Source organism: Salmo trutta, chromosome 31 (assembly GCF_901001165.1).
Source record: "Salmo trutta chromosome 31, fSalTru1.1, whole genome shotgun sequence".
NCBI classification, from domain to species: Eukaryota; Metazoa; Chordata; class Actinopteri; order Salmoniformes; family Salmonidae; genus Salmo; species Salmo trutta.
In genome coordinates, this window is record NC_042987.1 from 30821420 (window position 1) to 30844764 (window position 23345).

Genomic DNA, 23345 nt, shown 5'->3' on the forward strand with positions numbered 1-23345 from the left:
TCCCTATTCTCGGTTTGACAGGTTTGCATTTTTAGCCTGGGCACAGAGACAATTGATCACATTCTCTTTGGCTATCTTTACACAGGCAGCCCATTATTGGGGACCCGACCAAATTCACATAGAAATATGAGTTATGGAGCTGTCACTCATTGAAAGCAAGTCTAAGAAGCGGTAGTTCAGTTCTATGTGCACTTTTTCTATGCTTCCCATTCTTAAGTTTTGTTTTTGCATCTTTTACTTTTGGTTTTGTACACCAGCTTCAAACAGCTGAAAATACGATATGTTTGGTTATGGAAAATATATTTCAAAGCGGTTTAGATGGTAAAACTATTCTCTACATAATGACTGCTTGTTTTGTCACAAACTGAAAATAGGCACATTTTAGAAACCAGGAAATGGATAAATTTCTCCACATGGCACCTTTCAACACTTGTGGAAAGCCTGTGTTAAATCGTTGTATATATATTAATTGGTATTTTGACCAATCAGATCAGCTCTGAAAAATATCTGATATGAAAAGATCTGATTGGTCAGATGACCAATTAGTGGAAAACCCCAAAATGGGCTGCCTGTGTAAATGCAACCTTTGGGTGCATCTCAAAGGGCTGAATTGTCTTCTTCACCTTGTCTCCTTTCCTTCACCTGTCCATCAAAAACAACGGTAAGGTGAAAGCAAACTGGTGGGTGCCATTGCCTACCCAAATTTTGCTTTCACCAGCTCACTTCATGTCCATTCAGATTAAGGAAAGGAGACAAAGAGAGGAATCCACTTCTGACTATTGAGATACTCTCATGTTGTTGTTGTTCTATGATAAACCACCTCTGTCAGGAGTGCCACTGTATGAAACCAGAAACTATTGATCCTCACGCTCGTTCTCTGGTGGCCTATAACAGGGCTGCTGTAGCTGAATCTAACCAACCCCTTTCTGACCCCTTGATTTTCCCAGAATGCCACTCTAAACTCTGCATCCGTTACATGTTTATGTCTGTAGCAGTGGTTAGAACTCTTCCCCGTCGGCCTTAATGCCTGTGGTTGTGATGTCATCATCGTGAGACGCGCCTTTCCCATTGCCTTGTTTCACCCCATCTTTACACCAAGTGTGTCATAGAGGAGTAAAAATACATTTTGCATATAAACTGCGTCAAAACAGTTAAAGACAGTTATTTTATATATATGTTTCATTTATTTTTGTTTTTGTAAAGGTTTTCTTTTTCTCTTTGGTGGTCACGGCAGCACTTTCTGTACATTGACCAATAAAGACTTGTTTTAGAATCTACAGTATATGTCTCTTCTCTCTATATGTGAGGACAAGTGTGATGTCCTGTCTTGCTGTCTCATAACCTAGTATGCCTAGAACTGTATAATGAATTTGATAGGCTACATTTTACGGTGTGACTGTGCTCCAATTTGACTGGGGATAGCTTTATTTGTGACCTACAGGTACAAATTAGAATTGTGCAATAGCAGAGCATAAGAGAGTTGCAAACGTTGCTTTTTTGTGGCAGCAATTAGACATTGTTCTTAGGGGGGGCTAGTTACCCCTTAGTACCCTAATGTTGGTGCTAGCAAGCAAGCTAGGTTGAGCTAGGTATCAACAGCCAATTCAATAGGGTTTGGAAAATAGTGCACTTCAATAATAAGTATTTGCATAAAGTTCAGTTTTCTCCAAAGTTGGTACCGCACTGTTCACGTCCCTCGCCCATGATCACATCGCCCACCGGTCCCCCGCTCCTTCATTCAAAAATAATGAATGGGCTTCCGTTGTTTCACCCGTTGCACCACTTGCTGCGCCCGGTCTAAGGCACTGCATCTCAGTGCAAGAGGCGTCACTACAGTCCCTGGTTCAAATCCAGGCTGTATCACATCCGGCCGTGATTGGGAGTCCCATAGGGCGGCGCACAATTGGCACAGCGTCATCCGGGTTTGGCTGGGATAGGCTGTCATTGTAAATAAGAATGTGTTCTTATCTGACTTGCCTAGTTAAATAAAGGTTCAATTTTAAATTAAAAATACAAAAAAATCTGTATGTGGATCTTGTTTGAAGCTGTAGGTTTTTTCAAGAAAAACAGTCTACATAAATAGATGGGCTGCATTTCAGTTTCAGCTCAGATCGCCTGCATCTTGTGCATCAACAACTCGCAAGGAGAAATTTTTTTCCCATGCTATAACCTCTCACCTACACTGCCCATCATGTGCAAAGGCCTCCACAGAGCATTTCCTCTCCCCTGTGGCTACTTCATATGTGACATGTGCATGAGCGCCATCGAGCGGGATGGCTACTGGGAGGACACGCAGTCACACGGCCAATGCCCTGAGTGCCACAAACCTGCCCTCTTCAGAGTGGGACTTCCCGAGCAACCCACTGGTAGGACATGTCCTCCAGCACCTGACAGAGCTGAACGATATGGCCGTGAGACAGAGTCAACGCTTCTTCTGGAAGAAGTCTGGTCGTCAGACCAGGGGGGAGGAGGTCCCTTGTGGCTTGTGCCACATGGGCAGGCGAGCAGTGAAATTCTGCCAGACCTGCGAGCTCAATTACTGCTAGAAATTCCTGAAGAACGTTGACACCCGGGCCCGTACCGTTCACATGTTTTATTGGCGCCCATTATGGAGTGCTGTACACAGTGCCCGCGTCATTTGGAGCGCTCCATGACACACTACTGAACAGGAAGTTACGAGGAGTGTATTCATTTTTCACAGCTCAGCACCGATAGCCTTGGCGACGACACCCCAGAGGTTTAAAACAAGGCGACTGGACTGAGAATGACATAATCTCACCTGCTCCAATGGTCTCTTTTCTATGCATGTCTTCCAATGAATTTTTCATAGAAAGATTTTTCATTTTCATATACAGTATGGCACAATAAAAAGACATGCATTTCAAAAGTTGCCTTGTGTTATATAGAGAAATACAGGTGAGCACAGTAGTGCATCATCATTCCTGTCCATATTTTTACAGTCATAACAGTTGAGAAAGCATTCGGTCTCTACTAGCAAGCACAATGAGGCAGACTGAAGTTTAATAACAATAAACACATCCAAAAAAAGGAATGATGAGATCTCAGCCTCATAGATGATGCTTTGTAGGCAACATCTCGAAAAATAATGACATTACAGCTTCTCGGTTGTTTTCATTGTGGCGGGAGCCGCAGCCTAATCGCATCATTACTGATCATGTTAATTAGAAACTCCAAAACCTTGGCCAGACAGCAAATGTTAACAGTCAATTACTGTATCCCCTTGATGGTGGTTGAGGTTAATTGCATTTGTATTAGTAGGCTGTTAAAGCCCAATGATGAGGCACAACCGGTGTTGTTATGAAGCATGCTGCCTGCATGGTCAATGGCTTTGTCCTTGTCTTCCATTTCTAACTAATAACTCATCTCTCAGCCTCACCAATGTAAACGACCATAGACAAGAGATGAATCTAAAGTCATTGTAGTAACAGAGATGAAGTCGACCCAAGAGCAGATATGTTCCCATAACTCACTGCACAGGTAGTATTAAGTGATCTTGACCACATCAGTTAAGGGTCTACCAAGACCACAGTTATAGCTAAGTTATCCCTCACAAATGCAAGTGACACTACAACATCCAAATACAATACAGTGCGTTCGGAAAGTATTCAGACCTCTTGACTTTTTCTACATTTTGTAACGTTACAGCGTTATTCTAAAATTGTTTTTTTTCTCTCATCAATCTACACACAATACCCCATAATGACACAGCAAAAACAGACATTAATACATTTCTGCAAATGTATTAAAATAAAAAATATAAATATCTCATTTACATAAGTATTCAGACCCTTTACTCAGTACTTTGTTGAAGCACCTTTGGTAGCAATTACAGCCTCGAGTCTTCTTGGGTATGACACTACAAGCTTGGCACACCTGTATTTGGAGAGTTTCTCCCATTCTTCTCTGCAGATCCTCTCAAGCTCTCTCAGGTTGGATGGGGAGTGTCGCTGCACAGCTATTTTCAGGTCTTTCCAGAGATGTTCGATTGATTCATGTCCAGGCTCTGGTTGGGCCACTCAAGGCCACTCAGAGACTTGTCCCGAAGCCACTCCTGCGTTGTCTTGGCTGTGTGCTTAGGGTTGTTGTCCTGTTGGAAGGTGAACCTTTGCCCCAGTCTGAGGTCATGAACGCTCTAGAGCAGGCTTTCATCAAGGATCTCTCTGTACTTCGCTCCGTTCATCTTTCCCTCGATCCTGACTAGTCTCCCAGTCCCTGCCACTGAAAAACATCCTCACAGCATGATGCTGCCACCACCATGCTTCACCGTAGGGATGGTGCCAGGTCTCCTCCAGACATGATGCTTGGCATTCAGGCCAAAGAGTTCAATCTTGGTTTCATCAGACCAGAGAATCTTGTTTCACATGGTCTGAATGCTGTCATGTGCCTTTTACTGAGGACTGCCATGTGCCTTTTACTGAGGAGTAGCTTCCGTCACTCTACCATAAAGGCCTGATTGGTGGAGTGCTGCAGAGATGGATGTCCTTCTGGAAAGTTCTCCCATCTCCACAGAGGAACTCTGGAACTCTGTTAGAGTGAGCATCGGGTTCTTGGTCACCAGTTTGGCTAGGTGGCCAGATCTAGGAAGATTCTTGGTGGTTCCAAACGTCTTCCATTTAAGAATGATGGAGGCCACTGTGTTCTTGGGGACCTTCAGTGCTTCAAGAAATGTTTTGGTACCCTTCCCCAGATTTTGGAGCTCTACAGACAATTCCTTCGACCCCCATGGCTTGGTTTTTGCTTTGACAGGCACTGTCAACTGTGGGACCTTACATAGACAGGTGTGCCTTTCCAAATCTAAATTGAATTTACCACAGGTGGACTCCAATCAAGTTGTAGAAACATCTCAAGGTTGATCAATGAAAACAGGATGCACCTGAGCTCAATTTCAAGTCTCATAGCAAAGGGTCTGAATACTTATGCAAATAAGATATTTCTGTTTTTTATTTTTAATAAATCAATTTTAGAATAAGGCTGTAACGTAACAAAATGTGGAAAAAGTTAAGGGGTCTGAATAGTTTTCAAATACACAATATATCCCTCTTCAATTCGATTTGTTCCTACCTTTTTTTCCCCCTTTTTAATTTTTTACAGCTCCACACAGACACACAGACTTCTCACTAGATCCAATAGACTTCTCACTAGATCCAATAGACTTCTCACTACATCCAATAGACTTCTCACTAGATCCAATAGACTTCTCACTAGATCCCATTGACTTCTCACTAGCTCCAATAGACTTCTCACTAGATCCAATAGACTTCTCACTAGATCCAACAGACTTCTCACTAGCTCCAATAGACTTCTCACTAGCTCCAATAGACTTCTCACTAGCTCCAATAGACTTCTCACTAGATCCAATAGACTTCTCACTAGATCCAATAGACTTCTCACTAGATCCAACAGACTTCTCACTAGATCCAACAGACTTCTCACTAGCTCCAATAGACTTCTCACTAGCTCCAATAGACTTCTCACTAGATCCAACAGACTTCTCACTAGATCCAATAGACTTCTCACTAGATCCAATAGACTTCTCACTAGATCCAATAGACTTCTCACTAGCTCCAATAGACTTCTCACTAGATCCAATAGACTTCTCACTAGATCCAATAGACTTCTCACTAGATCCAATAGACTTCTCACTAGATCCAATAGACTTCTCACTTGGAAAGTAACACTGGAAAGAACAATTGACTGTTTATAAAAAAGTTTAGTCCAAAGCATTGCCCCAAAGCGATTATATTTCAGTATTCCAAGGTCGGCATGCGTAGAATACAAATATGTACTTACCGAAGAAGGCCAGAAGAGGGAGTGCACTACCTTTCTTGGGCTGGGAGAGGATCCGAGTGCAGATTTATTTAAATCGTTATAAAAGGCATCCAGTGCTGCATCTCTCCTCTGGTTTGAAGTCACTGCCCATACAGTATATATCACAGGACCAGTCACAACTTCTAATAGAAATCTATATACAGTTCCCTGATTCCTTGTATCTGTATGTCTCTCGGCCGGTTGATCCATCAATCCATCCATTTGTGTGTGTCCTTTCTGTCCTTTCCTGTGCAGGTCCTGTCCCAGGTCTAATCCGTCACATCCGTTCATCCTCTGGGACGGAGCTGCCGTTTATGGGTCACAATTTATTAAGCTATTCACTTTTATCACCATTCCTTCACCATCACACACATGCCTTGAGCCCACGGATAGACCCTGAATGGGTACTGGATGGACACACACACACACACACACACACACACACACACACACACACACACACACACACACACACACACACACACACACACACACACACACACACAGGCGCACACACACAACCACACACACGGGCACACCCACACACACATATATGCACAAACACACAAGCACACACACAGTCCCTGGCCTCATCTGAGGTCATAAAAACAGGCATCTATTACTGAGCTGTGAGTGGCCGTGTCATCGACCAGAACCATACGGGACATAATACACATCACACACGTACTATTCACCACTAAGGGCATCGAGCTGTGTTTGTTTGGTGTGTGTGTGTGGAAATGTTTTTCAGTGGAAATAAATGTCATGTTGATGATTACACAATTCCATAGGTGAAGGTTGGTGTCTTTTAAGAGTGTTACCGTAAAAATACACAGATTAAATGGACTGAAATGTTATGTAATTGTGTGCGTGTGTAAGTGTAGTGCGTGTATATAACTATGTGTACTTGGTGTGTACATGGCGTGTGTGTTTTTACGAGTGTGCATGGTGTGTGCATGGAGTGTGCATGGAGTGTGCATGGTGTGTGTGTTTTGACGAGTGTGCATGGAGTGTGCATGGAGTGTGCATGGAGTGTGCATGGTGTGTGCATAGTGTGTGCATGGTGTGTGTTCACTGAAGCAGGGCAGGTTAGATCTCATTGAATGCTCTTCCTGGCAACAAGGGGGATAACCTTATTTGAGATTCTCCAGTGCTGTAAGAGAGAACACATACGCCAAATGTACAGTACATAGTTCCAAACTAAGGTGACTTGTGTTCTGGAGTGTTGGCACGAGAATGCTTTGTTGGTGTGTGAAATCAAACCAGTGAAAACGTGTCACTGGCACTAGAACACCAATGAAACTGGTATTGAAGTTTTGGAACACAGCTCCATATTAAAATAAATGACAACAGTAGTTGCAAAACAATTCCCTTGTCTGTCTGACTGGCTGACTTGTCTGTCTGTCTGGTCTCTGTCTGTCTGTCTGGTCTGTCTGTCTGTGTCTGCCTGTCTGGTCTGTCTGTCTGTGTCTGACTTGTCTGTCTGTGTCTGACTTGTCTGTCTTTGTCTGTCTGTCTGTCTGCCTGCCTGCCTGCCTGCCTGTCTGCCTGTCTGTCTGTCTGTAGCACAAACACAAATCTACACACACAGGCACAATCTATCTATCTATAGCACAAACACATACACACCTCTCAAGTTATAAAAACTATTAGTCGTAATAGCAAAGCTGTCATCGACACGTGGCAGCCCCTCGTTTCCTTGTCATCCTATTTATTGCCCTTCTCTTACGTTCAACATCGTTTCCTTGGCAACCTGGGTCCTCTCCAGTTTGGGGGAGCTGTGTTTATTCAATGTCTGAAGTAGATATTGTTTAAAAGAGAGGGAGGGGTGAATGGGGTTGTTGACTAAAATACATGAACTGGATCGGCAAACAAGGCAAGAGCAAGTGGAGCCCAGAATTTTTGCGGGACACCATAGAAATAGGTTGACAGTCTCCATCTCTCTTACCAGTCCTCTTTCCCTGCAGTTCATATGTGTTTCTACTCCTCATTAATTGGCCCCTTGAGGATAAATAATGTGTATTGAATTGAACATGTCTCTCGTTTCACTTAAACATATTTGTCACAATTGACCTCTGCTGTAAACACTTCCGGGAGTACTTGTAGCTTGTCTTTCCAACATCAGTGTGACCAGGGGAGTGGCCAGAGGCCCCCTTGTGTCCTGTCAGAATGTGTGGTCCAGATGTTACACAAAGAGACATTTTAATGAGAACTGCTCAGCCACTGTCAACTGGAATTGAATAGTATCCAATAACCTTTGGCATTTTACTACAGTTTATGAGCCCTGTATGCAGCTGCTGTTTGTAGGGTCTAAGGTCCCAAGATTTTCTTGTCCATTTCACAACCAGGGAAAACCCAGGACCTTACCCATGACAGAGGCTGGAATAATCATCCTTCTATTTATATTCCCCAGGGGCGCAACTTTGGTTTTAAAAGTGGGGGGACATAACTTTGAGGGGGTCTGGGTGTCCTTCCATTTTGGGGGGAGCTAAAGCTAATTTCCTGCATTTCTACACAATCTAATATGATCCATGGCCCTTCTAGCCGTCTCTATTTAGAACAACATAAGGGAAGCAAAAATTCCCAGTTATCAAGCTAGTTAAGAGATCATTATTAAATATGTTTAAGTGATTGATAAGGCTGAACTAGATCAATGATAATTCAATAATCAATAGTGTTACACCTTTAACCAACAGCCTAACAAATTAACAAAGACCTTTGATTGTCTTTATTAAGATCCTCTATAACAAATTTCAGCCAGACTGCCCAGAGAGCCCGAGCCGCCTGCACGCCCAACCCCCACCAGTCTAGTCAATAACTCAACTCTCTCCCCAACACAACCTCCTTCCCATCTTTTTTTATGTCTCAAGGAAAGATTTGGAAAACAAAAGTTTTACAAAACACACTAACACAGAAACAGTACACCCTCCGTATAATTCATATCCATGGAGAATAAGATCATCTCCCCCCAGCTGCCCACTGCACTGAGGCTAGGAAACACTGTCACCACTGATAAATCTACGATAATCGAGAATTTCAATAAGCATTTCTCTACGGCTGGCCATGCTTTCCACCTGGCTACCCCTACCCTGGTCAACAGCTCTGCATCCCCAACAGCAACTTTCCCAAGCCTCCCCCATTTCTCCTTCACCCAAATCCAGATAGCTGATGTTCTGAAAGAGCTGCAAAATCTGAACCCCTACAAATCAGCTGGGCTAGACAATCTGGACCCTCTCTTTCTAAAATTACCCGCTGCAATTCTTGCAACCCCTATTACTAGCCTGTTCAACCTCTCTTCGTATCGTCTGAGATCCCGAAAGATTGGAACGCTGCCGCGGTCATCCCCCTCTTCCAATTGGGTGACACTCTAGACCCAAACTGTTACAGGCCTATAACTATCCTACCCTGCCTTTCTAAAGTCTTCGAAAGCCAAGTTAACAAACAGATCACCGACCATTTTGAATCCCACCATACCTTCTCCGCTATCCAGTCTTGTTTTTGAGCTGGTCATGGGTGCACCTCAGTCACGCTCAAGGTCCTAAACGATATCATAACTACCATTGATAAAAGACAATACTGTGCAGCCGTATTCATCGACCTGGCCAAGGCTTTCGACTCTGTCAATCAGCGCATTCTTATCAGCAGACTCAACAGCCTTGGTTTCTCAAATGACTGCCTCGCCTGGTTCACCAACTACTTCTGAGATAGAGTTCAGTGTGTCAAATCGGAGGGCCTGTTGTCCGGAACTCTGGCAGTCTCTATGGGGGTGCCACTGGGTTCAATTCTCGGGCCGACTCTTTTCTCTGTATATATCAATGATGTTGCTCTTGCTGCTGGTGATTCTCTGATCCACCTCTGTGCAGACGACACCATTCTGTATACTTCTGGCCCATCTTTGGACACTGTGTTAACAAACCTCCAGACGAGTTTCAATGCCATACAACACTCCTTCCGTGGCCTCCAGCTGCTCTTAAATGCAAGAAAAACTAAATGCATGCTCTTCAACCAATCGCTGCCGGCACCCGCCCGCCCGTCTAGCATCACTAATCTTGACGGTTCTGACCTAAGATTTTGTGGACAACTACAAATACTTAGGTGTCTGGTTAGACTGTGAACTCTCCTTCCAGACTCACATTAAGCATCTCCAATCCAAAATGAAATCTAGAATTGGCTTCCTATTTCGCAAACAAAGCATCCTTCACTCATGCTGCGAAACATACCCTCGTAAAACTGACTATCCTACCGATCCTTGACTTCGGCGATGTCATTTACAAAATAGCCTCCAACACTCTACTCAGCAAATTGGATGTAGTCTATCAGAGAGCCATCCGTTTTGTCACCAAAGCCCCATAAACTACCCACCACTGTGACCTGTATGCTCTCGTTGGCTGGCCCTCGCTTCATATTCGTCGCCAAACCCACTGGCTCCAGGTCATCTATAAGTCTTTGCTAGGTAAAGCCCCGCCTTATCTCAGCTCACTGGTCACCATAGCAGCACCCACCCGTAGCACGCGCTCCAACAGGTATATTTCACTGGTCACCCCCAAAGCCAACTCTTCTTTTGCGCCTTTGCACCCCAGTATCTCTACTTGCACATTAATCTTCTGCACATCTATCACTCCAGTGTTTCATTGCTAAATTGTAATTATGTTGCCATTATGGTCTATTTATTGCCTTACCTCCCTAATCTTACTACATTTGCACACGCTGTATATAGATTTTTCTATTGTGTTATTGACTGTACGTTTGTTTATCCCATGTGTAACTCTGTGTTGTTGTTTGTGTCACACTGCTTTGCTCTATCTTGGCCAGGTTGCAGCCTTAAATGAGAACTTGTTCTCAACTGGCCTACCTGGCTAAATAAATGTGAAATAAGAAAGAAAGAAATAATTAATATCATAGTTATAATAGTACTGTAGAGCTCTTTTTACTTGCACACAATATAGCAGGGTCACCCCAACCTCTCTGCGGTGTCCGCATGGTCCTAAAGCACACCGGAGCCATGTTGTGTATCACACTGCAGTTATAAAACTGGGGGAGGGGGCGGTCAAGTCCCCCTGTCCCAGGGAAAGTTGCACCCCTGCAATTCCCATCATCCCCAAGGAAAGTCACAATCTCCAGAAGAGATACCCATCTTGACCCTTTTCACGCCTCATCTGCCAAGGTCCCTCAACAGAAACTAAATGCTGCTTTATCACCATTTTACCACTTAAGAGAAAATGGATGCTGGATGATGTCCACAAAGCATATGGGAGGAGAGATGAAGTATGTTTCCAAGGTTATTCTCCCGTTTTATTCTGTTGGTAACAATTTGGCTTTATAGGCTTTACAGTTATAAGCATCCACTAGCAATGTACGTACCCGAGAGCCTTGCACAGTTGCGAGCAACCATTGAATTAGTTCTAGGCCGACTACCAGAGTTTGTTCATATCTGTGAAAGTTAAAGCAATAGTCCATAGACATTATTCCAAATAGCCCTATTTCGATCCTTCCTATTAAAGGTCCCGCACAATCATCCTATTTCCCAAGTACAAATAGCTTTTGAATGGCCAAAACATCACCCATAATATTTGTACACTATAAAAATGTTTGGAATTTATATATAGTCTCGCTATTGTTATTTTACTGCTGCTCTTTAATTACTTGTTACTTTTATTTCTTATTCTTATCTGTATTTTTTTTAAACTGCATTGTTGGTTAGGGGCTCGTAAGTAAGCATTTCAATGTAAGGTCTACACCTGTTGTATTTGGCGCGTGACTAGTAAATTTTTTATTTGATTTGACGTCCTTGAAGACAAGGTAAACAATTGGCCACGTCATTCCAAGCCTAAATATACTGAACAAAAATATTAACACATGTCAAATGTTGGTTCCATGTTAAATGCACTGAAATAAAAAGATCCCAGAAATGTTCCTTACGCACAAAAGGCGTATTTTTCTCATATTTTGTGCACAAATTTGTTTACATCCCTGTTAGTGAGCATTTCTCCTTTGCCAAGATAATCCCTCCACTTGACGGTGTGTCATATCAAGAAGCTGATTAAACAGCATGATCATTACACAGGTGCACCTTGTGCCGGGACAATAAAAGGCCACTCTAAAATGTGCCGTTTTGTCACTCAACACAATGCCACAGATGTCTCAAGTTTTGAGGGAGTGTGCAGCTGGCATGCTGACTGCAGGAATGTCCAGCAGAGCTGTTGCCATAGAATTTCATGTTCATTTCTCTATCAATGACGTTTTACAGAATTTGGCAGTACATCCAATCGGCCTCACAACTGCAGATCACATGTAACCACGCCAGCCCAGGACCTCCACATCAGGTCTTTTCACCTGAGGACAGCTGATTAAACTTTGGGTTTGCACAACCAAAGAATTTCTGCACAAACTGTCAGAAACCGTCTCAGGGAAGCTCATCTGCATGCTCGTTGTCCTCACCAGGATCTTGACCTGACTGTAGTTCCGAGTCGTAACAAACTTCAGTGAGTAAATGCTCACCGGCATGCTGAAGAAGTGTGCTCTTCATGGATGAATCCCGGTTTCAACTGTACCGGGCAGATGGCGTTGTGTGGGCGAGTGGTTTGCTGATGTCAACGTTGTGAACAGAGTGCCCCATGGTGGCGGTGGGGTTATGGTTCGGCAGGCATAAGCTACGGACAATGAACACAATTGGATTTTATTGATGGCAATTTGAATGCACAGAGATACCGTGACAAGATCCTGGGGCCAATTGTCGTGCCATTCATCTGCCGCCATCACCTCATGTTTCAGCATGATAATAATGCACGGCCCCATGTCGCAAGGATCTGTACACAATTCCTGGAAGCCGATACAGCCTGATCAACTCTATGCGAAGGAGATGTGTCGTGTTGCATGAGGCAAATGGTTGTCACGCCAGACACTGACTGGTCTTCTGATCCCCACACTTACTTTTTTTAGACATAAGCTTAGACATAAGGGAATATGCATGAAAACAACATACAATAAGTGTACTGGACACTTTATTGGTGCCTCTGCACTAGCATCACCAATGACAATATGTTCAGCATTGTATTGATCAGACATGCATTTGATAATTTACAATTGGCCAGCATAGCCAAAATATTGATCAACATGAACACTCATGAGAAATAAAGGTGGGAAAAAATTTGACAGGATTTTTTTTTTATTGGAGCCAAAAACCAAATATAGGCACCTGGCCACCCTACAGTGTACAGGACCCCATTGATTCGTACAATTTGTAACACTCATCTCCCGTCCGAAGGCTTAAAAAAAAACAATTCAAAGTAACATAGTATAATGTCATATCACGTAAGAGTGAATTACTTAGACTTTAGGTAAAGCAGCCAACTACAGAGATTGATGGGGAGGAGAGCAGGAGAGGAAGGAGACCCAGATACCCCGCTTCAATCAAGCAGACTTCAGTCACCTACTTGGCTTCAGTCACCCACTCACTTCGCTTTAGTCACCCACTTGGCTTCCCCAAGATGAAAGCAGGAGACAAATCCAGCTGTGGCCTCCTCCTTGTCACTTTTTGGTTAAACTTTTCAATGTTTGTATTTGGAATATGTGTGCCTGAAATGCTGAATTGATTTGAAATGAATAATAATAATAATAATAATAAATTACATTTCTATACTTCTTTTCATGGAATCTGAAAGCGCTTCAAGAGCAAAAAACAAACAAGCAATATATCATGACAGTGGCGTGGTTGCCTGGGAAGCTGACAGGTCCACTAATATGACTTACAGTATGTTTGGGTCTGTCTTCTCAGCATATACTTCTGTGGAGATGGGAGAACCTTCCAAAAGGACAACCATCTCTGCAGCACTCCACCAATCAGGCCTTTATGGTAGAGTGGCCAGATGGAAGCCACTCCTCAGTAAAAAGTCACATAACAGCCCGCTTGAAGTTTGCCAATAGGTACCTAAAGGACTCTCAGACCATGAAACAAGATTCTCTGATCAGATGAAACCAAGACGGAACTCTTTGGCCTGAATGCCAAGTGTCATGTCTGGAGGAAACCTGACACCATCCCTACGGTGAAGCATGGACCTCATACTGGGGCGAAGGTTCACCTCCCAACAGAACAACGACCCGAAGCACACAGCCAAGACCACGCAGGAGTGGCTTCATGACAAGTCTCTATGTCCTTGAGTGGCCCAGCCAGAGTCCGGACTTGAACCCGATCGAAACATCTCCGGAGAGACCTGAAAATAGCTGTGCAGCAACGCTCCCCATCCAACCTGACAGAGCTTGAGAGGATTTGCAGAGAAGAATGGGAGAAACTCCCCAAATACAGATATGCCAAGCTTGTAGCGTCATACCCAAGAAGACTTGAGGCTGTAATCGCTGCCAAAGGTGCTTCAACAAAGTACTGAGTAAAGGGTCTAAATACTTATATAAATGTGATATCAGTTAGTTTTTTTATACATTTGCAAAATGAAAAAAAAAACTGTTTTTGCTTAGTCATTATGGGGTGTGTAGATTGATGAGGGGAAAAAACTATTCAAGCCATTTTAGAATAAGAATGTAACGGAGTCTGAATACTTTCTGAAGTCACAACAGATGAAAAGGGGTTAGTTACCAGTATCGTTCTGCTTTTAGCTCATCTTACGGTTTTTAAACAAAGCCGTATGATGCGCACGTGAGGACGGTTTTTAAGGCGTTGTACCATTGGTGTATAAAATGCCAGAAAATACGTGACGTTTCATAATGCAGGATGTAAGGCCTGCCTCCTGAATCCAAGTATTTGACATGGGGGGAGGGGACCAGTAACATTGTGATCAACTTTGTCAATATACCATCTACCGTCATTTTTCATACTTGGATCAACCTACTTTGAACTGGTTTCATCCAAATTGATGTTCAGGATCTTTAACAATACCCCTTCACAAGAAGTTCCTATAAGTTCCTGTAAGTTCCTATACCCACTTGTGAATTCTGTGGATCCACAGGACCAGGATTAAAGAACACTGTTTTAAAGAGAAGAGTAAATGAGAGTTTGGAGAGTGATCAATATATATCCTCCACGTGTCCTTGCACTCAAACAGAATGATGCCAACAGACCTTTGATCAAACCCCATGTAGTCTTGTTTTTCAATTACATTTGAGCTGCTTCCAAAATACGAGTCGGGGAGAGAAAAAAGAAACCCGAGCCCATTTCAAGGCCGGCACGGAAGAGTAGTATCACGCTGTCTGGCATTGATTTCCAATACAGCAATCCCTTACATATCGAGATAGGGAGACTGGAGACTTGGGCGGATGTGAAACTCTGATATCACACTGTACAACAGAGATGTAAGCCCCAGTCTGGCAGATGTCTGCTCCATTATCCCCACTGCCACATTTGGGATGTGCACTTAGTGCTCCCTTTGAAGATCTATCATTTTCACTTACGCACAAGTCTATGTATCCGCTTAGCACGGGTCTGTGTATCTGTGCTAAGCTAAAGGCTGAACCGGCTATATTTATAGCTAGCTGTCTGATCAACGCATAAAAATTCACTTTTGTTAAAATGTAAAATAAAACTGCAGGCTTTGAGATTCAATGGCTGAGCTTAGTGGAGTGGAAGCCAATTTGCTGACCTCGGCCATTCTCAAGAGGGTAAATCCTCTTCAGACTTATTTAAGATGTTCCAAGGAAGTGTCCACTTAAATTCAGCACTGATCATCTACTTAATATCACTAATAATTTCGAGGGATCATAGAAAATGATATCTAGGGGGAAAACTCAGCTTGTAACTGCAGTTTTCTCTGCGTTATGGACATGATGTGAGGCTGAGAAAGATGGAGAGTGGGAGGTATGTAGAGATGGAGAGAGATGGAAAGAGAGACAGGTAGGTAGAGATGGAGAGAGAGACAGGTAGGTAGAGATGGAAAGAGAGACAGGTAGGTAGAGATGGAAAGAGAGAGGTAGGTAGAGATGGAAAGAGAGACAGGTAGGTAGAGATGGAAAGAGAGACAGGTAGGTAGAGATGGAAAGAGAGAGGTAGGTAGAGATGGAAAGAGAGACAGGTAGGTAGAGATGGAAAGAGAGAGGTAGGTAGAGATGGAAAGAGAGACAGGTAGGTAGAGATGGAAAGAGAGACAGGTAGGTAGAGATGGAAAGAGAGACAGGTAGATAGAGATGGAAAGAGAGACAGGTAGGTAGAGATGGAAAGAGAGAGGTAGGTAGAGATGGAAAGAGAGAGGTAGGTAGAGATGGAAAGAGAGACAGGTAGGTAGAGATGGAAAGAGAGAGGTAGGTAGAGATGGAAAGAGAGACAGGTAGGTAGAGATGGAAAGAGAGACAGGTAGGTAGAGATGGAAAGAGAGACAGGTAGGTAGAGATGGAAAGAGAGAGGTAGGTAGAGATGGAAAGAGAGACAGGTAGGCAGAGATGGAAAGAGAGACAGGTAGGTAGAGATGGAAAGAGAGACAGGTAGGTAGAGATGGAAAGAGAGACAGGTAGGTAGAGATGGAAAGAGAGACAGGTAGGTAGAGATGGAAAGAGAGAGGTAGGTAGAGATGGAAAGAGAGACAGGTAGGTAGAGATGGAAAGAGAGACAGGTAGGTAGAGATGGAAAGAGAGAGGTAGGTAGAGATGGAAAGAGAGAGGTAGGTAGAGATGGAAAGAGAGAGGTAGGTAGAGATGGAAAGAGAGACAGGTAGGTAGAGATGGAAAGAGAGACAGGTAGGTAGAGATGGAAAGAGAGACAGGTAGGTAGAGATGGAAAGAGAGACAGGTAGGTAGAGATGGAAAGAGAGACAGGTAGATAGAGATGGAAAGAGAGACAGGTAGGTAGAGATGGAAAGAGAGACAGGTAGGTAGAGATGGAAAGAGAGACAGGTAGGTAGAGATGGAAAGAGAGACAGGTAGGTAGAGATGGAAAGAGAGACAGTTAGGTAGAGATGGAAAGAGACAGGTAGGTAGAGATGGAGAGAGGTACAGTTGAAGTTGGAAGTTTACATACACTTAGGTTGGAGTCATTAAAACTAGTTTTCAACCACTAATTTAACCAACTATAGTTTTGGCAAGTCGGTTAATTTTTCCAACAATTGTTTACAGACAGATTATTTCACTTATAACTCACTGTATCACAATTCCAGTGGGTTAGAAGTTTACATACACTAAGTTGACTGTGACTTTAAACAGCTTGGAAAATTCCAGAAAATTATGTCATGGCTTTAGAAGCTTCTGATAGGCTAATTGACATCATTTGAGTCAATTGGAGGTGTACCTGTGGAACTCAGTGCCTCTTTACTTGACATCATGGGAAAATCAAAAGAAATCAGCCAAGACCTCAGAAAAGAAAAATTGTAGACCTCCACAATTCTGGTTCAACCTTGGGAGCAATTTCCAAATGCCTGAAGGTACCACGTTCATCTGTACAAACAATAGTACGCAAGTATAAACACCATGGGACCACACAGCCGTCATACCGCTCAGAAAGGAGACTGTCTCCTAGAGATGAACGTACTTTGGTGTAAAAAGTGCAAATCAATCCCAGAACAACAGCAAAGGAACTTGTGAAGATGCTGGAGGAAACAGGTACAAAAGTATCTATATCCACAGTAAAACGAGTCCTATATCAACAAAACCTGAAAGGCCGCTCAGCAAGGAAGAAGCCACTGCTCTAAAACCGCCTTAAAAAAGCCAGACTAGGAAAAAGGGGGAGGCTTGCAAGCCGAAGAACACCATCCCGACCGTGAAGCACGGGGGTGGCAGCATCATGTTGTGGGGTGCTTTGCTGCAGGAGGGACTGGTACACTTCACAAAATAGATGGCATCATGAGGAAGTAAAATTATGTGGATATATTGAAGCAACATCTCAAGACATCAGTCAGGAAGTTAAAGCTTGGTCGCAAATGGGTCTTCCAAATGGACAATGACCACAAGCATACTTCCAAAGATGTGGAAAATGGCTTAAAGACAACAAAGTCAAGGTATTGGAGTGGCCATCACAAAGCCCTGACCTCAATCCCATAGAAAATATGTTGGCAGAATTGAAAAAGCGTGTGCGAGCAAGGAGGCCTACAAACCTGACTCAGTTGCACCAGCTCTGTCAGGAGGAATGGGCCAAAATTCACCCAACTTATTGTGGGAAGCTTGTGGAAGGCTACCCGAAACGTTTGACCCAAGTTAAACAATTTTAAGTCAATGCTACTAAATACTAATTGAGTGTATGTAAACTTCTGACCCACTGGGAATGTGATGAAAGAAATAAAAGCTGAAATAAATCATTCTCTCTACTATTATTCTGACATTTCACATTCTTCAAATAAAGTGGTGATCCTAACTGACCTAAGACAGTTGTTACTAGGATTAAATGTCAGGAATTGTGAAAAACTGAGTTTAAATGTATTTGGCTAAGGTGTATGTAAAGTTCTGACTTCAACTATAGGTAGATAAAGAGAGAGGTAGGTTAGGTAGAGAGAGAGAGGTAGGTTAGGTAGAGAGAGAGGTAGGTTAGGTAGAGAGAGAGGTAGGTTAGGTAGAGAGAGAGGTAGGTTAGGTAGAGAGAGAGGTAGGTTAGGTAGAGAGAGAGGTAGGTTAGGTAGAGAGAGAGGTAGGTTAGGTAGAGAGAGGTAGGTTAGGTAGAGAGAGAGGTAGGTTAGGTAGAGAGAGAGGTAGGTAGAGAGAGAGAGATCTGGGTGCAGATATAAACGGGGGTAAGGAGTTTAGTCAGCTGAGGTCGAGGGTCGATGAGGTTACATAAACTGTCACAGCTGGATTTGAGGATGCCCTGGTTCCTTTGAGCGTGACTGACAGTGTAAACATACAGAGAAAAAAAACACAGCAAAAAAGGCAAGCACGCACACGCACACACACACACCTTCCCCACCCTCCCTAAACAAACACACAGCTGGCAGTCCAACCTTGTGCCACAGAGATCACCGTCCCAGAAAATGTTTTTCATTCACTTTGCTTTTATTCACATTTCAGATCTGCTAATGACATCACTGTCCATACATTCCACTGTGTGCCCCAGTATGACCCTGGTGTCTCATCCCAGCAGGCAGATATAGATTAAAACCATCAGCGATCATATCATAATAATAATAATAAAAGCAGCATCCTGTTAAGAAAAGCCTTAGGGTGACAGAGCTGATCATCATCTCCCATATTGGTGTAGTATATTTACCTGAACGTAACCATCATGATCAATTTAAAAAGGAACTACCTCATGATAAATAAATAACATCATATCATCATCATCAAAATTATAATCCACACTCACTATAAAATATAGGGTACAAACTTAGAAGTAACAAAAGTGACTCAAGCATTTGAGAAAAGAAATGATTGCTAGGTGTGTGTGTAGTCATCCATAACCATCCTTGAACCCACCCCCCTCCCAAAATGGCTGCTGTGCCATTGTTCATGTAGTAGTGGCCTACAGTTTCCCCTTGCATTGCTCGATGTAGATCCAGAAAAACTAGGTTTGCCTAGATCTAGTAAGACTAGAATTGGCATAGTCCTTTAATGGGTCCTTTAACATAGCGGGGAAGATATTGTATGGTACCAGTGGGCTCCAGGCCCGTTGAACTCAAAATGGATTCAAACACATTTGAGCCCTGTAGAAATGTCCTGTGTCTGTCTGCTGATTGGACTGACATGGTAGGAGACCTTGAGTATAGTTTATCCAGTAGCAGTGATCGGAGTTCAAAAGCCTCCCAGGATAGTTGGTGTGCTTTCTAGGCGCAGTTCTCACTCCAACCAGCAGGTAGCCTCCTAAAACCACCACTTATTGCCATACTTCAAAGTGACTGTGGACCATACCATTCTGTCAAATAGGGTCTTCATTGGAAGAGAGCTACAGCCATCAGTCATTAAAAAAGTCCAAAATGGGTCAAAACCCCGAAACTCGAGTATCCATCATCCTCCGGTCAAAATTCTGAACTCGTGTCCATCCATTAATCGCAGAGCTACAGCCCACAGTGTAAACATTCCTCTTCCGTCGTCCGCCGGCGTTCATTCAACCCCCCTCCCGTTCTCTCCATCTTCCATTACACTTAGTTCATCATGGTTTCCGTCCGGATGGTCCCAGTTGGTGGTGTGCGGTACCGGTCTGGTCATTGGTACCGGTCTGGTCAGGCGGTACGGGTCTGGTCAGGCGGTACGGTTCTGGTCATTGGTACTGGAGGTAATTTTTGAGAGACTGTGGTAAGGGCAGGGTCTCTATCTCCTGGAGGCGCTCTCGGCCCAACGCGACCCTGGCGGCCCGACGACACAGGTCCATCAGGGGGAGGGGCTCCGCTATAACCAGGAAGAGAAGAGGAAAGGTTAGTTGGAGGTTTTTACAAGGTAAAAAGTTAGCAAAATACAGAATTAACTTTTCAATGTGTGTGACAAGGGAAGAGGATCTCTGACAGTGAGTGTGTGGGTGGTTATATGTTCCCTTGCACATGTGGATCAGAACAGTGCATGCATGTGAATGCATCTGTGTTAATGTGTACGTGTTTGACTATGCACAAGAGAGCGTGCTGTTGTAATTCCCCTCCTCTCCCACCCACTCCCCAGCTGATGCTCCCCTCTAAATATTTCATATCACCTTAAGTGCCTGCTCCATTTCACAGCCTGGTAGAATGACACTATCGTCTCCCATCTGCCTATACCCGTTTCCCATAAAGACATGACCAACATCTACAGTAGAAACAAGTCTCTCCGACCACGTTCAAATCAAATTGTATTTGTCACATGCGCCGAATACAACAGGCGTAGACCTTACAGTGAAATGCTTACTTACAAGCCCCTAACCAACAATGCAGTTTTAAAAAAATACCACAAAAAAGAGTAAGAGATAAGAATAACAAATAATTAAAGAGCAGCAGAAAATAACAATAGCGGGGCTATATACAGGGGTACCGGTACAGAGTCAATGTTAGGGGGCACCGGTTAGTCGAGGTAACTGAGATAAAATGTTCATGTAGGTAGAGTTTTTAAAGTGACTATACATAGATAATAACAGAGAGTAGCAGCAGCGTGGGGGGGGGGGTGCAATAGTCTGGGTAGGCATTTAGCTGTTCAGCAGTCTTATGGCTTGGGGGTAGAAGCTGTTTAGATGCCTCTTGGACCTAGACTTGGCGCTCTGGTACCGCTTGCTGTGTGGTAGCAGAGAGAACAGTCTATGACTAGGGTGGCTGGAGTCTTTGGTATAGAGGTCCTGGATGACAGAAAGCTTGGCCTCCGAGCGCAAGGCACTACAGAGGGTAGTGCCAGTATGTCACCGGGGCCAAGCAGTTGCCATACCAGGCAGTGATGCAACCCGTCAGGATGCTCTCGATGGTGCAGCTGTAGAACCTTTTGAGGATCTGAGGACCCATGCCAAATCTTTTCAGTCTCCTGAGGGGGAATAGGTTTTGTTGTGCCCTCTTCACGACTGCTTGGACCATGGTAGTTTGTTGGTGATGTAGATGCCAAGGAACTTGATGCTCTCAACCTGCTCCCCTACAGCCCCATCGATGAGAATGGGGACATGCTCAGTACTCCTTTTCCTGTAGTCCACAATCGTCTCATTTGTCTTGATCACGTTGAGGGAGAGATTGTTGTCCTTATACCACATGGTCAGGTCTCTGACCTCCTCCCTATAGGTTGTCTCATTGTTGTCGGTGATCAGGCCTACCACTGTTGTGTCATCAGCAAACTTAATGATGGTGTTGGAGTCGTGCCTGGCAATGCAGTCATGAGTGAACAGCGAGTACAGGAGGGGACTGAGCACGCACCCCTGAGGGGCCCCCGTGTTGAGGATTAGCGTGGAGGATGTGTTGTTACCTACCCTTACCACCTGCGGGCGGCCCGTCAGGAAGTCCAGGATTCAGTTGCAGAGGGAGGTGTTTAGTCCCAGGGTCCTTAGCTTAGTGATGAGCTTTAAGGGCACTACGGTGTTGAACACAGAGCTGTAGTCAATGAACAGCATTCTCACATATGTGTTCCTTTTGTCCAGGTGGGAAAGGGCAGTGTGGTGTGCAATAGAGATTGCATCATCTGTGGATTTGTTGGTGCGGTATGCAAATTGGAGTGGGTTTAGGATTTCTGGGATAATGGTGTTGATGTGAGCCATGACCAGGTTAGGCAGGTTACCTTAGTGTTGTTGGGCACAGGGACTATATGGTGGTCTGCTTGAAACATGTTGGTATCACAGAAAATGTCAGTGAAGATACTTGCCAGTTGGTCAGCGCATGCTCGGAATACACGTCCTGGTAATCAGTCTGGCCCTGCGGCCTTGTGAATGTTGACCTGTTTAAAGGTCTTACTCACATCGGCTGCATAGAGTGTGTTCACACAGTCGTTCGGAACAGCTGGTGCTCTCATGCCCGTTTCAGTGTTATTTGCCTCGAAGTGAGCATAGAAGATATTTCGCTCGTCTGGTAGGCTCATGTCACTGGGCAGCTCTTAGCTGTGCTTCCCTTCGTAGTCTGTAATAGTTTGCAAGCCCTGCCACATCCGACGAGCATCAGAGCCAGTGTAGTATGATTGAATCTTGGTCCTGTATTGATGCTTTGCCTGTTTGATGGTTCGTCTGAGGGCATAGCGGGATTTCTCATAAGCTTCCGGGTCAGAGTCCCGCTCCTTGAAAGCGGCAGCTCTGCCCTTTAGCTCAGTGCGGATGTTGCCTGTAATCCATGGTTTCTGGTTGGGGTATGTACATACAGTTACTGTGGGGACGACGTCCTCAATGCACTTATTGATAAAGCCAGTGACTGATGTGGTGTACTCCTCAATGCCATCGGAAGAATCCCAGGAACATATTCCAGTCTGTGCTAGCAAAACAGTCCTGTAGTTTAGCATCTGCTTCATTTCACTACTTTTATAGACCGAGTCACTGGTGCTTCTTGCTTACATTTTAGCTTGTAAGCAGAAATCAGGAGGATAGAATTATGGTCAGATTTGCCAAATGGAGGGTGAGGGAGAGCTTTGTATGCGTCTCTGTGTATGGAGTAAAGGTGGTCTAGAATTTTTCCCCCTCTGGTTGCACATTTAACATGCTGATAGAAATTAGGTAAAACTGATTTCAGTTTCCCTGCATTAAAGTCTCCAGCCACTAGGAGCGCCGCCTCTGGGTGAGCATTTTCTTGTTTGCTTATGACGGTATACAGCTTACTGAGTGTGGTCTTAGTGCCAGCATCGGTGTGTGGTGGTATGTAGACAGCTACGAAAAATACAAATTAAAACTCTCTAGGTAGATAGTGTGGTCTACAGCTTATTATGAGATACTCTACCTCAGGTGAGCAAAACCTCAAGACTTTCTTAGATATCGAGCAACAGCTGTTGCTTACACATATGCCCCCGCCCTGTGTCTTACCAGAGGCTGCCGTTCTGTCCTGCCGATAGACTGTATAAACCACCAGCTGTATTTTCTTAATGTCGTCGTTCAGCCACGACTTGGTGAAACATAAGATATTACAGTTTTTAATGTCCCGTTGGTAGGATATACATGCTTTCAGTTTGTCCCATTTATTTTCCAGCTATTGAACGTTAAGCTAGCAAGACGGAAGGCAAAAGCAGATTAGCCACTCGTCGCCTGATCCGCC

General features: G+C 44.0%; 1 protein-coding gene across 2 annotated transcripts in view; it reads right to left on the reverse strand.

Moving 5' to 3' along the window:
* Positions 1-18720: 18720 nt before the first annotated feature.
* LOC115169936 (SPRY domain-containing SOCS box protein 4) overlaps positions 18721-23345 on the reverse strand; it is a 138515-nt gene continuing 133890 nt past the window's right edge. For both annotated transcript variants that reach the window (XM_029726081.1, XM_029726083.1), the window contains exon 3: positions 18721-20070. In XM_029726081.1, coding sequence (XP_029581941.1) covers positions 19943-20070 — 128 coding nt within the window. In that variant the 3' untranslated portion in view covers positions 18721-19942. The remainder of the gene's footprint in view (positions 20071-23345) is intronic.